Below are 12,718 nucleotides of genomic sequence, written 5' to 3' on the forward strand. Positions count from 1 at the left end.
TGGTTCCCCTGAATTTCCACAGGAATTAGGTAAATTTCTTGAAAGGTCTTGTCTTTCTCTAGTATCCTTAGCCCTTATTAACATAGTCTCTATCATTATAGCAAGTACCCAGTATTTGATAAGGGAATCAGTAAATATCTATCATGTTTCTTAAGGGATTTATACATTTGTATTTTTTCCTAGTACTAATATAGAATAAATACTTGTTCTTTACAGAAAAGCAAATAAATAGAATAAAATTACCCTCTGACCTTTTAGGAAAGAGGTATACTTTGCTTAAACAAAAACAATTCTAAAATCTGACTTCACAAAGCAGATAATTAGAGATATAGAATGGTTAATTGCCCTATAAATAATTGTACTGTTTTTACTTGTCTCAGAGAGGTCTTAGTGCAGCTGTTTGTTTACTGGTTACTGTACACATAGAATATAGTAATTATTCATTTAGCACATAGATTTTGAATGCTTACTGTATGTTAGATTTATGCTTACATGCTGAGAGTAAAAAATTTGAGATTTAGTATCAAGGAACCCACAGCCTAATGGAGGGACAGATATGGAAACATTATTTAGCTCTGTGTTGGAGGCTAGGATATAGAATTAAAAAGGAAGAAGATGTGGGTAAGCTTGAGGGTAGGGAGATTCTCATTTTTAGATTTCTGTTTGTAATTTAAAACTTACAGCAAATGGATAACTTTTTCTTACTCAATAATTTTTAATAATTTGTGTATGTACATTTTATGTAGTTTTGCAAAATGTATCTTGGTAATATTCATAGTAACCTTATGAAGGAAATACAAATTCTTGGTAAATATTAGATTAAATAAAACTTGAGATTTTTAATGCAGTTTGTCTTTTTGGCGTTTTCATAAAAACATGTATGCCAGATGCTTAATTTGTAGAATTTTCTTTAATGATAAACTGGGAAGAAAAGTTATTGCCCAGATTAACTGTATATTACTGGTAAACTAGGAGATAAATATTTATTGCCACCTACATTGACAAAAGTACTTACTGTGTGGTTGTATCCAAATTGAGCATTATATTAAACTATTTGTTTAATTAAATAGATTGAAAACTACTTATTTTTTTATTTCATCAGAGTATCTAGAAACAAATCTGAGAAGAAACGTAGAGATCAATTTAATGTTCTCATTAAAGAGCTGGGATCCATGCTTCCTGGTAATGCTAGAAAGATGGACAAATCTACCGTTCTGCAGAAGAGCATTGATTTTTTACGAAAACATAAAGGTAAATTTTTAACTTTGTAAAATGGATTTTTTAAAAAATAAGACTCTCTATTAAAGCATAATGTGATAGAATCTTGGCGGTGATGGTTAGGATTGGATGCTTCCTAACCTTTTTTAAGAGAAAGAAATCAGTTGCTTTTTAAAAGACTTCCTGGTATGTTCTTTCTTTCATTCAACAGACATTTATTTAGTGCCTGCTATATCCTAGATTCTTGTGGTGCAGGGTAACAGTCCTGGCCCTCAATTAACTCAAGCCAAGAGAAACAAACATGTAAGCAGCTAATTACAGTGCAAATAATATAAGGGGTAATGTGCTTGTAAACCTTAAACTTGCTATGAGAATACAGGAAAGAATGCAGGGAAGGCTTAAAAATAGTTGATTTTTCAACAGAGTCTTCTTTTTAGATTTAGTAAGAAAAACAGCATTTCACATGGAGAAAATAGCATGTGCAAAAGAGAAGCAGAGAAAGTTCATTGTAACTAGAGCATAGTTTGAGTTGGAAAGTTATGGGCATATTTGAAAGACAGGTAGGAGGAGCCAGATAGTGAGGGCCTTATATGTCATTTTTAAAAAGATTGTTTCAGTATATATCTAGGAAATAAACATTATCTTTAAAATTGATTGTTTCTTAATCAGAAAATTACTTTAACTAAAGACGTCATGAAAAGAAATTTTAAGGAATATTATTTTGGTAACAGATAATAGATGGAAAACTTGTGAAAGGATATTTCCTTTTTCAGATGCAAAATAAACTGCAAAACTTCATTCAGTGGTACACGACTAGCCTGATTTATGCTCCACCACTTGAAATTATTTTTGTCCATTGCACTAATGCCATTACCCCCCATCTCCTCTGCCACCAATAAAGCAGTAGTTTTTTCTTATACCTCATCCTCTTCTATATGTCTGAAACACTGGAAAATTTAATGCATCCTCCACTGGCTTTCTTTCCCCTTGGCCTCTGTTATAATGCACTTCATTCACTTACTCCTTCCTTACTGAAACTACTTCTTCGTCCTCTAAATGTAACATTTCTCAAGATCTTATCTTTTATTCTCTTGCCTTCTCTACGCTCATTCCCTTTGTTATCTCATTTAATAACTTCAACTGTTTTCTCTATTAAACTACTAAATTTGTGTTTTGAGATGCAAGCTTTTCAGTCTTTTATTTCCAGATAACTTCTGGATCTTTCTATTGCATATCCTCAAACTCAGTGCATCCAGAAATGAATTCATTTTCTTTTTCTCTAGTCACCTCTTTGTCTCAGCTTTCCTTTTTATATTTTTATACCACCAATTTTTCAGTCTCCTAGGACTCAAACCTGAAAAGACTTGGATTTTTTTTGTCTTCCTTAGTACTGTATCATAGTCAGATTCTCTTGATTCTTCTCTAAATATGTCAATATTGTCTTCATTTTTATTGCCACTATTGTCATTATGTTTTACCTCTACATATAACATTCTCACTACCTTAGTGTCCCTTATTAGGTAACACACTCAGCCCCTCAGACATTGTAAGAGTTCAATAAATGATTGTTGAATGAAATGAAATAATATGCATCCTTTTCCCCCTGAAGAAGTTGAGGATTAATTTTGGCATTTAGTAGGTTGGGTTTTTGTTTTTGTTTTCAACATTGGCTATAATTCTCACAAAAATAAAATCTACCTGAAATTGAAAGGGAATTCTTAATATAATTATAATTATAAAATAAGCCTGTGTCAACTACACTTGATGGGATTTGTTTGTGGGTTTTAATCTTTTTTTCCTGAATGTATATAATTGATGTAAATTTGAAAAGTATGACTATTCCACAATTAGTAGCTAGACTTTTTAGTTACTTTTCATTATGCTAGTACAGGCATTTTTAATATGGTAAATTTGGGGTGACACTGCTACATTTATGTAACTGGTAATAGAAAAAAACAACTTAGTTCATACTTTTTACTGCAAAGTAGCGCATATTTTATGGAGTAAAATCTATGATGTAGATTTTTATTTTTCCTGCAGTTAAAAATGAAAATGTCTGCAGTTGAAAATGGAAAAACATTTGTCACTTGAATGGTTCATGTCTGATCATTTATGAATAGCTTTCTCATAACTAAATCCATTAGTAAGTAGTACATTGCAAAGTAAACTTAATAATGTTGTTAAAATGTGTATCCTAACCCAGAGATCTCCATTTTTTGACCAGCTGTCTGCCACTAAGAATATGCAAGGAGACACTAAGCAAAATCACTCTGGGATTATTACTATAAAGTTTTTGCCCCAAATCTTAATTTAGTCCCCATGATTAATTAAGAATAGAGCACCTCAGACTGGGAGATACCTTTCTGCCTGGCAGTAGGCAGGCAGTCCTAAAATCCTCTTTGTTAGAAACAGACTTAATGACCTCCTTGGCTTCTTTCCTCCAGGCTTATGTCCTTATGTCTGCTCTATGTTCTACCACTTGAAGGGCAAGGAAAACAAGAGGAAAAAGAATGTCTTCCTAATGCTTAATCTGATCCGCTTGTTCTGATTCTTGTTAGTTATTGTGTCAAGCAGGAAGGAAATCTCAGGCCTTGTAGTAACACAGGCTGTCACAGCTCCCTAGAGAAAAACCAAAGAGATTAGTATTTCCAAGAGACCAAATACAAGAAGATAACTTGCCACATTAACTTAAATATTTCATGATTCCTAAACCTGGACCTCTTGATACCTACCTAGACCAATATATGTTATTGCCTATGGTTCTCATCTTAGAGTGGAAAGAGAGAAGGCAACTTGTAGGATTTTTGTACTGCCCTAGGCACCCACCATGTAATTGGACTATGCCACTAATGTGTCAAATAATCTGTTTACAGAAATCACTGCACAGTCAGATGCTAGTGAAATTCGACAGGACTGGAAACCTACATTCCTTAGTAATGAAGAGTTTACACAATTAATGTTAGAGGTATGTCCAGATTTAATTTTTGGAAAGTTTTATTTTTCTCAAAAAATAATTCATAAGGGTAACATTTTAATATAATTTTAACAATATTTAATGTTGAAAAGTTTTAATTCAGTGTAAATCAGTAAACTATATCTTCAATTAAAATTAATCGATGTAAATATTGCAAGCAAATAGTACTATGTGGTAAATGAATGCCAAATTTTCTTATTTTTAGTATTATCTGAATTTTTGAGAGGTTTAATAAAAGTCAGAAAACTATAGCTACCAAGTTCTTTACCTGAGACCACACTACCAAAATTCAAATGACTAATATATATTATTCATCACATATTAAATACTATTATGAAGTGTATCCTATTAGACAATAGGATTTTTTAAATACATGAAAACCTACCTAAAAACAACATAAAATGAAAATAAATAGGTTGAAAATATAAAACAAATGAAATATACGTTGAAAGGCAACTCTTAATTTAAGTAGAAACTTTTGAAAAGAAATCGTAAATGTTCTTCTGCGACAAACTTATTTTTGAAAACAGCATATTTGCTTATAATTGCAAAATTTCATACTTCATATAGTAATTATAAAATCCACAAAAATCGCTCATACCTATCAAACTTTTATACTTCTAATTGTTTCCTATGTAGGATAATATACATATCATCTGTTCACACAAAGTACAGAGTTCAGTATCAAGTTTCTTTGAAAACTTACAGTAAGTAGAAAACTTGGCAGTAACAGTTAAGGACAAGAAAAACAGATACATAGCCGAAAGTAGACATGGAGTAGAAGAAAGCAATTGGGGTGGGGCTGAAGATTTTGTTATATAATGTACACCTTTCATCGTTTTTGTTCGAGTCTATTTTTTAAGCATTTATCTGTGTTGTGTATGTATATGTAATGGACATGTCTTAAGTGTCTTTTATGTTGACTAAAGTCTGAAGTAACAGTATATGCAAATATATGAGTTTTTTCCATTTATACTTTGGATGGAACAGTTAATTGTTAGATTAATTCTTTATAGAGCAGAAATGTTACCATATTAAATGTTACTATATACAAATGTGTTGGAATATAAATATGTTGTATATATTTAAACATATACTTAAAATCTGAAAAATAACTGAGCATGTTTCACATATTAACTCAGTAAATCCTCAGTAATCTTATGAAGTAGACACTATTAGTATCCTGTTCTTATTTCCAGAGGAGGAAGTCAAGGAACAAAGGTATTATGAAATTTGACTAAAGTAATTTCAGTAACTTAGCTGGGATTCATTGCAGGTAGACTAGCCTCTGATCCATGGCCTCAGCCCCTGTGTCTGCTCCTACTGCTCATGAAACAGCTTTTTAGTGAAAGCTAGTCATGGCACAGAACTTGTAGCTTAGTAACCAGCAATTAGCTCTTTAAATTAAGTGGACACTTAAGTTATAAACCAAATAATAGTTTCTGATTTTGTTGTTTTTTCTAAGAAGTAGTTTGACATCGTCTAAAATTATCTCTTTAGATATGTTTATGAAAGGTGCATGCACACAGCTAATGTTTACAACAGAGAAAGGAAAGAAATAACAACTCATTTAATTTCTCTAATTTTATGATTATATTCTCAGTGAAATTGTTTAATAAGATTGTTAATCATTGACTACTTACCCTGCTTTATTGGTGTGAAAAATTTCTTATAAATTCATTAATTGGTATATCTACACTCATATATTAATAACCTTAATGAAGATAAATGACCTGTTCACTAATAAGCTGAACAGAAAAGCATTGTCTTCAGATTTTTCTTCACAATGGACAGATCTTTATTAATTGCCAGAGACATATGTAGTACATATGTAGATAAGTATTTTAAAAAGTCAACGATTTTAGAGATTATAACATTATATATAATATTCAGCAGAGAAAACAAGTGTATTTAAAGTTTTTAAGTGTAAATTAGTTGTCATGATTATCCTCACAGCTTTTAGGATTACATTCCTGAAAGGTGTTATATTTATTTATTTTTAGTATGTCAAGTGTATTTGTTATTTTCATTACTTACAACAACAAGTAAAGATTGAAGGATGTATATAAATGTTTGTATATATTGCAATGTGGGTCCAGTTAACCTAGTTTGTTACTGTTGGCTAGTCATGTTGATCAGATTACAGATAGGAAGTCCAGATACCATTTTCAACAAAATTTCAGGTGTAGCCTATATTTTGGAATGTTAGAGCTGCTAGTAGGAAGAGATTAGATCATTCACCACAGCCTCTTTATTTTATAACTTGTCCAAGGTTAGGTAGCTAATTAATGGAAGAACTGAGACTGAGGTCTTAAAATTTACTTCTAACTTATTATGTGTTAGCTATCGCTCTCCATTCCTCCATTGCCATATCTCCCTCCCTCTGTTGTCTCTCTTGTCTGAGGAATATTCCTTGCTACCCTTGAGGAGATAGAATAGTCAAGGAAATCAGGGCAATTTTGCCTGACCAGATCTTTGTGCAAAGTCATCTTTATGTGAAGTCATTTCTTAGTATATAGTTTTTTCCCTTGGCAGCTGGCAATTCTCTCCAGTAATCTGGAAGGGAAGTGCTAGTACCATGTCAGCCTCATCTTAGATATAGATCCACAAGGAGATTCTGTCCCCTTCCATTCCAGTCTTCCCCACATTAAACAAACTCACTAACAATAAAGATTTACATTGTGGGTCAAGTAAATCAAATAGAAAGACAGGGAGTTTTAACTAATGATCCCTCTCCTTATATCGTACAATGTGGAAAAGAGATAAGCGTCACAGTTTTCAGTTTTGAGGTGAGGATATCCTTCTCTGTCTTGCTCCCTGTTCTGCATCTCTCTGGGCTTCCTCCTCAAGGCCCTCTTCAAGGCCCCTTTAGTTTTTGGTGTACTCACCTACCTGTTTGTTATATTGCATCCCTCCCCTCAAAAAAAGTCGGGCCTTGGATCCTTATTTGTCTTGACACTTGGCAAGATGCTGGTGGAAAGTTTTCTCTTTAATCTTTGCCTGCTTTGAAAGAGGAAGGGGCAGGCTCTGCTTCTAGGAGTGGGATTATCATTAAGAGTTGTGATTTCAGTTCATTCTCTTCACAGAAGAAAGTTGTACTACAACTCCTAGCAAATATCCTAAGAGCAAATACAGATCATCATAGTAAATATTAATTTGCTTTCAAAGATAACACAGTCTAGCTTCACATGAGAAAAGCTAGTTCTTAACATCATTTTGACCTTATTCCTTGTGAAATAACACTGGCATTATTGTACTAAAGTATTTTTGTAAAAATAATTTCATGAATTTACTTAAATTAGAAGGTTTTCATCCCTTCCTTCTACATTACCCAAGAATGAGTTTGTCTCAGCCATTCTAGAAGATAGGCATCCACTCAAAATAAGTTCTTTCTCATATCCAAATCTCTCTCCAATATACTTCAACAATTACTTAGAATTAGAGGGAGGTCGCTCTAACTCCCAGGTTCATAAATTATGTAGAAGTATTTTCTTTCTGCTGTTTGCTACATATGTTAGGTGCTGCAGATACAGTGTTGAAGAAGATACATATGATTCTTACTAAAGATTGCTATCCCTTGAGCGAGCCCTATAATTAAATAAGAAATCTGAATTTAATGTGATAACTGTTTTGATAGGGGAAAAGGAACTCCTCTTGGTATATCGTTTCTGATGTATATCTTCATCATCTTTTCCACTGGATCTTCCTTTCTCTCAGCCTGCAAGTATACTTGTTACTTTTTTTTTAAATGCCTCCATTGATACTTAGTCCCCTTAAAACTTCCATTTCTCCTTTCTTTAGTTCTAAAGTTCTTGAAAGAGTGGTTTATAATATTCTGATCATCTACTCATCTATAATCTCATTATAGTCTGACTCACTTTCCTTATTGACATAACTCTTTTGAAAGTCACCAGATTCATTTCTCATTTTTTCATTCCTTATCCTGTTTGATCTCATTTTACTCTGAACCATCCCTCTTCCTTCTCAGGCCTTTTCATTCTCTCCTATTGAATTCTTCTGGCTCCTCTGTCATTCTCTCTAGTATTTTTCTTTCTCTTTATCTCCACATGTAGATAATGTTCCAAGGATTTTTATGGTATGCACATCTTCTGCAAACTCATTTCTTCAGGTGTCATTTCTTTGCCTAAGATTCTCTAGATGGGGTAAAGGTGGTTAAATTTAGGGTGAGGGTAAAGTGGGTAAAGAGGATCAAATATATGGTAGCTGAAGGAAACTGGACTTCGGGTGGTAAACACACAATAGAATATACAGATGTCAAATAATAATGTAGACCTGAAAATTATATAATGTATTAACTAATGTTACCCCAATAAACTTAATTAAAATTTTTTAAAATTACATTAAAAAAAAGGAAAGAACTTTGTAATATATAAAGTACAAGATTGCTTTATTATTAAGTATTGTATCCCCTGTCCTGGCTTCTCTCCTAAACTCTTAGCTTTGCATTTCTTACTGCTTGCTTCCCTAAGTCCTTTCTTCTCTGTTCTTACTGCTCCTAATTTCATTCAGATTCTCATTAACTTCCCTGACTGTTCCAGAAGCTGCTGAGATTTTTCTAACTTAATTCTCTTTTTTCTCTAAATTTGTTTTACATACTGCTTCCATACTACTTTGGAACAAAGTTCTACTGTCTTAACCTGGTATTCAAGGCCTTTCATGATCTGACCTCAGCTTACGTATTCATCTTTATTTTCCTTTCACTTTTTTCCCCATGTATCTCTCTACGCTTCAGTCATACGCCTCTCTGTTAATTTATCCAAAAGGTGATAATGTGTTCTTTTGTGTGCCGAAGACATTTTACTGATGGCATGTATGCTTTGGAAATATTAGCATCTTCAAATAAAGCCATATTCATATGATAAAGATAAAGGTAAAATGTGTATGATAAAAGTAGAACATTAAGTCTGTCTTTTAGAAACAAGCTGTTTAATAGATGGCCATAGAGTGATTCTTTTTCCCCAGGAGCATTTAAAAATGCACGAAGGTCTATATACTACAGTATTGTAGAGGAGAAAAGCTAGCAATTCAACAGTGCTCTGGAAATATCCACATTAATTCCTTTGTCATTTAGTAAGTTAGATTTTTATTTCTGTCATGTGAAAATACCTTTTTCTTTTCATTTAACTGACCATTATGTTTAATTTCAGGCTCTTGATGGTTTTTTTTTAGCAATCATGACAGATGGAAATATAATATATGTGTCTGAGAGTGTAACTTCATTACTTGAACATTTACCAGTAAGTATAAAAATCTTGTGCCTTCTTTCTTAATGTCTGTTTTAAATGTTCCGAAGCACTAGGAAGTTTACCTCCAGAGCAGTGTTGTACAGTGAGTAGAGTGGGGAGGAAAGCTCTAAATAGGTCTATGTTTTCTCAGGTCAATCATGACTCCCTAATCTGTAGTAACTAAATATTCAGTGACCGCTTTATCTAACCTCTGTTCTTACTGCTCCCTTTTTTCTAATGCTGACTTTTTAGTGTTTCCTTTTTAATCAGCCTGGTGACGATGTTGCTGAATCACTGAGAATATCTGGAAAATCATTAAATTTCTATGGAGATGCTTGTTGCAGCTAGAACAACTCACAGTTTTCTCAAAAGAATGACTTATAAGGACACATGAAAAAAAAAGGATACAGAACTTTTGTGCTCTCTGGCTTGAATTGATAACGTGATAATGGCCATATTCAGTTTGTTATCAATATGACAGAAAGGATACAGAATTAGAATTATATGTTATAATTTTGATTAGGATGATGAATACCTTAATTATGTGTGTTGTTTTACTCTACGTAATTTATTGAACATCTCCTGTGTGCCAGACACTATGCTAGGAGCTCTGCTTCAATTAACAATTTTTATGAATTCAGAGTTTTTATTTAATATATAATGTTCTTATCTAAGATGTAGTTTATGGTATAAATACTCTAAAGGACTTAAAAATAACACTTAAAATGCCTGCCTCTTGAAAATTTATAATACAAAGTAACTTGTTTTATAAAGGTCTCTTTCAAGAGAATTGAAAAGCAATATTTTCCTCCCTTTGATTACTCTGCCACTTCATACTTTGTATAGAGAACGGACTCTGCATTTAAAAGGCCAAATTCTAAAAGGATAATTTCTTACTGAAAGCCAGGTGGTAAATAATTTGGTAATTTCTTTGGCTCACAGAGAAAATGACTTGGCTTTACTGCTTTTCTAGGGACTTCCTTTAACAGTAAGCTCAAATAGTAGGTGATTAGCCCAACATATAAAAATTGTTTGAGAGTAAACAAAGAGATTATAGCAACATTTAAGTAAACTAATGTGGGCAGAGAAAAGGACAGACTATTAACTGAATTTTCTGGGCAACTCTTTAAGGAATATGTTTACATATTGAAAAAAGCTAGGAAAAGAAACCCATTATAGGATTAACATACGATTAAGATAAGATTAAATAATTTAAGTAAAAGTGTAATTATAAGGTTTTAAACAATATACAGTTGTATTGGTTTTTTTTTCAGTTGTGTATTTATAGAAACTAATTTTTTAATTAAAAAAATTTTTTTTAAAATTTAGTTGTAATCAAAGCATCATTTGCAGTATGGTCACACTTTTTAAAAGCCTGCTGCTTGGGCACTTTATTTGAATGCCATTCAGAATTAGATGCCCTTCCTCTCTATTCTGTTACCTTATATATACTGCCATCATGACAGTACATACAGTGAATTGTAATTTTTTTGTTTATTTGGATAATTATGGTAGGTCTAAGCTTCTTAAGTGCAGAGACTTTGTATTCACATGGACTAGCTAGTGTCTCAGAGACATTCAGTAATTACTTGTTGAATGTACGAAAATGAGTAGGCTATTTGATGTGGCTGTTTAAAAAATTCCCTCCTAATGGCACATTGGTATTAGATCTTTAGTGAGGGAGAGGTTAATTGCTTTTTGAAACAGACAACATGTGACAAATCTAGTTGGGACCCAAGTGTTTGATCATTAATATTCCCCCTTCAATGAAAACCCTCTTCACCTTCCCATTCCTTCCTGTATTTCTTTTAACTTTCCATTTTAGAACTGTTTTTATTTCATTTTATTTATTTATTGGGGTGACATGGTTAATAAAATTATAAAAGTATACAGAACTGTTTTTAGATTTACAGAAAAATCGAGAAGATATTACAGAGAATTCCCATATGCCGCATATCCAGTTTCTTTTGTTATTAACATCTTCTGCATCTTTTTTCTGTTTGTGTCAGCTAAAGCAGTAGTAGACTGGCAGGTGAATTTTTTGGGCAGAGGAGATCGCTGCTTATCTAACAGACCCATTTCATTCCATACTGAGTTAATAGTATTCTTTATTAATACAATTTTTTTTAGCTGCTTATCAGTTACTACAGACATTTTCCTTCACATCACTGACATTGCTGACATATTATTCGATGGTTTGAAAACAAACAGAAGCATTTTTAGAGAAAATGAAATATTGAGGATCCAAACACCTAAGGAAAAAATGTATAATTTTCTGTTTTGGTTTGTCAATAATTAAACTATAACAGATACTAAACAAAGAGTTTGAAATAATGATGTCCTTTTCTTTGTGTTTTAATATATATACCTATTTTGTCTAAAATAGAATTTTCGCTTTTGTTCAGAAGGGAAGGAATATTAGCAAATCCCTAAATTTGGCTTTATGTTTATATGTAATTCATTTCTGTTGAGAAATTAATACTTGCTTCTTAATCAGTGGTCAGTATGACTTAAAATTTTTTAAATTTAAGATTTAAATCTAACTATAAAATTATAAAACTGATACTATAAATCCTGCAAAAAAACGTTTTCTTCATATTTATGAAATTAAGTTAAGCACATTTTAACCTATTAGGATCTAACAATCAGGCATAAATGCTTTATTTATTTTGAGATTGTAAAGTAACCATATGCTTTTTTTTCCTCCTGATCTGGCTCTCTGTGACAAAATTACTGGGTCATACCATCTCAGTGCCAGAAGAAATTTTAGACATCCTTAGCTCAGCCCTTTTATGTTATCAGCAAGGAACATGAAACACAGAGGAATTGGACTTAATAGTGCAACATTTTTGTGGAACAGCCAAGACACAAAGTTCGTCTCTTATTCTGCAAACTTAACATTTGTAAAATTTTACAACTTAAGATTGATATTCTTACACTTGCTTAAATGTATTCCTCAGAGAGAGTATATTAAATTTTTAACCAAGTAATAAAGGGAAGATAATTAACCACATTACAGCTTAAAGGAGTCCAGGACTAAAAGTGCCACCATTAAGATACTAGATGAGCCTTTTCTACTCTCCTTGATAGTTTGGAAATGTAAACACAAATGTGTTTTAAGAAAGTCAGTACAATCTTTGTCTGCTATAAATGCAGTTTGCAAAAATACAATTTAGAAGTTTTTGAATAGTTACATGGTTATGAAAGCTTATTTGATAGGGCCAGAATTTTTGTTTCTTATGCCTATACACAAGGAATACAGTTATTTAAAAACATGTTA

The 12,718-nt window shown here is 32.2% G+C and overlaps 1 protein-coding gene across 1 annotated transcript in view; it reads left to right on the forward strand.

The window, feature by feature from the left end:
• CLOCK (clock circadian regulator) overlaps positions 1-12,718 on the forward strand; it is a 109,030-nt gene that overhangs the window by 54,679 nt on the left and 41,633 nt on the right. Inside the window, exons 7-9 of the mRNA XM_023532130.1 lie at positions 1,103-1,251; positions 4,092-4,183; positions 9,361-9,450. Coding sequence (XP_023387898.1) covers positions 1,103-1,251; positions 4,092-4,183; positions 9,361-9,450 — 331 coding nt within the window. The remainder of the gene's footprint in view (positions 1-1,102; positions 1,252-4,091; positions 4,184-9,360; positions 9,451-12,718) is intronic.

This window comes from Pteropus vampyrus, unplaced genomic scaffold (genome assembly GCF_000151845.1).
Source record: "Pteropus vampyrus isolate Shadow unplaced genomic scaffold, Pvam_2.0 Scaffold77, whole genome shotgun sequence".
In the NCBI taxonomy this organism is placed as follows: domain Eukaryota; kingdom Metazoa; phylum Chordata; class Mammalia; order Chiroptera; family Pteropodidae; genus Pteropus; species Pteropus vampyrus.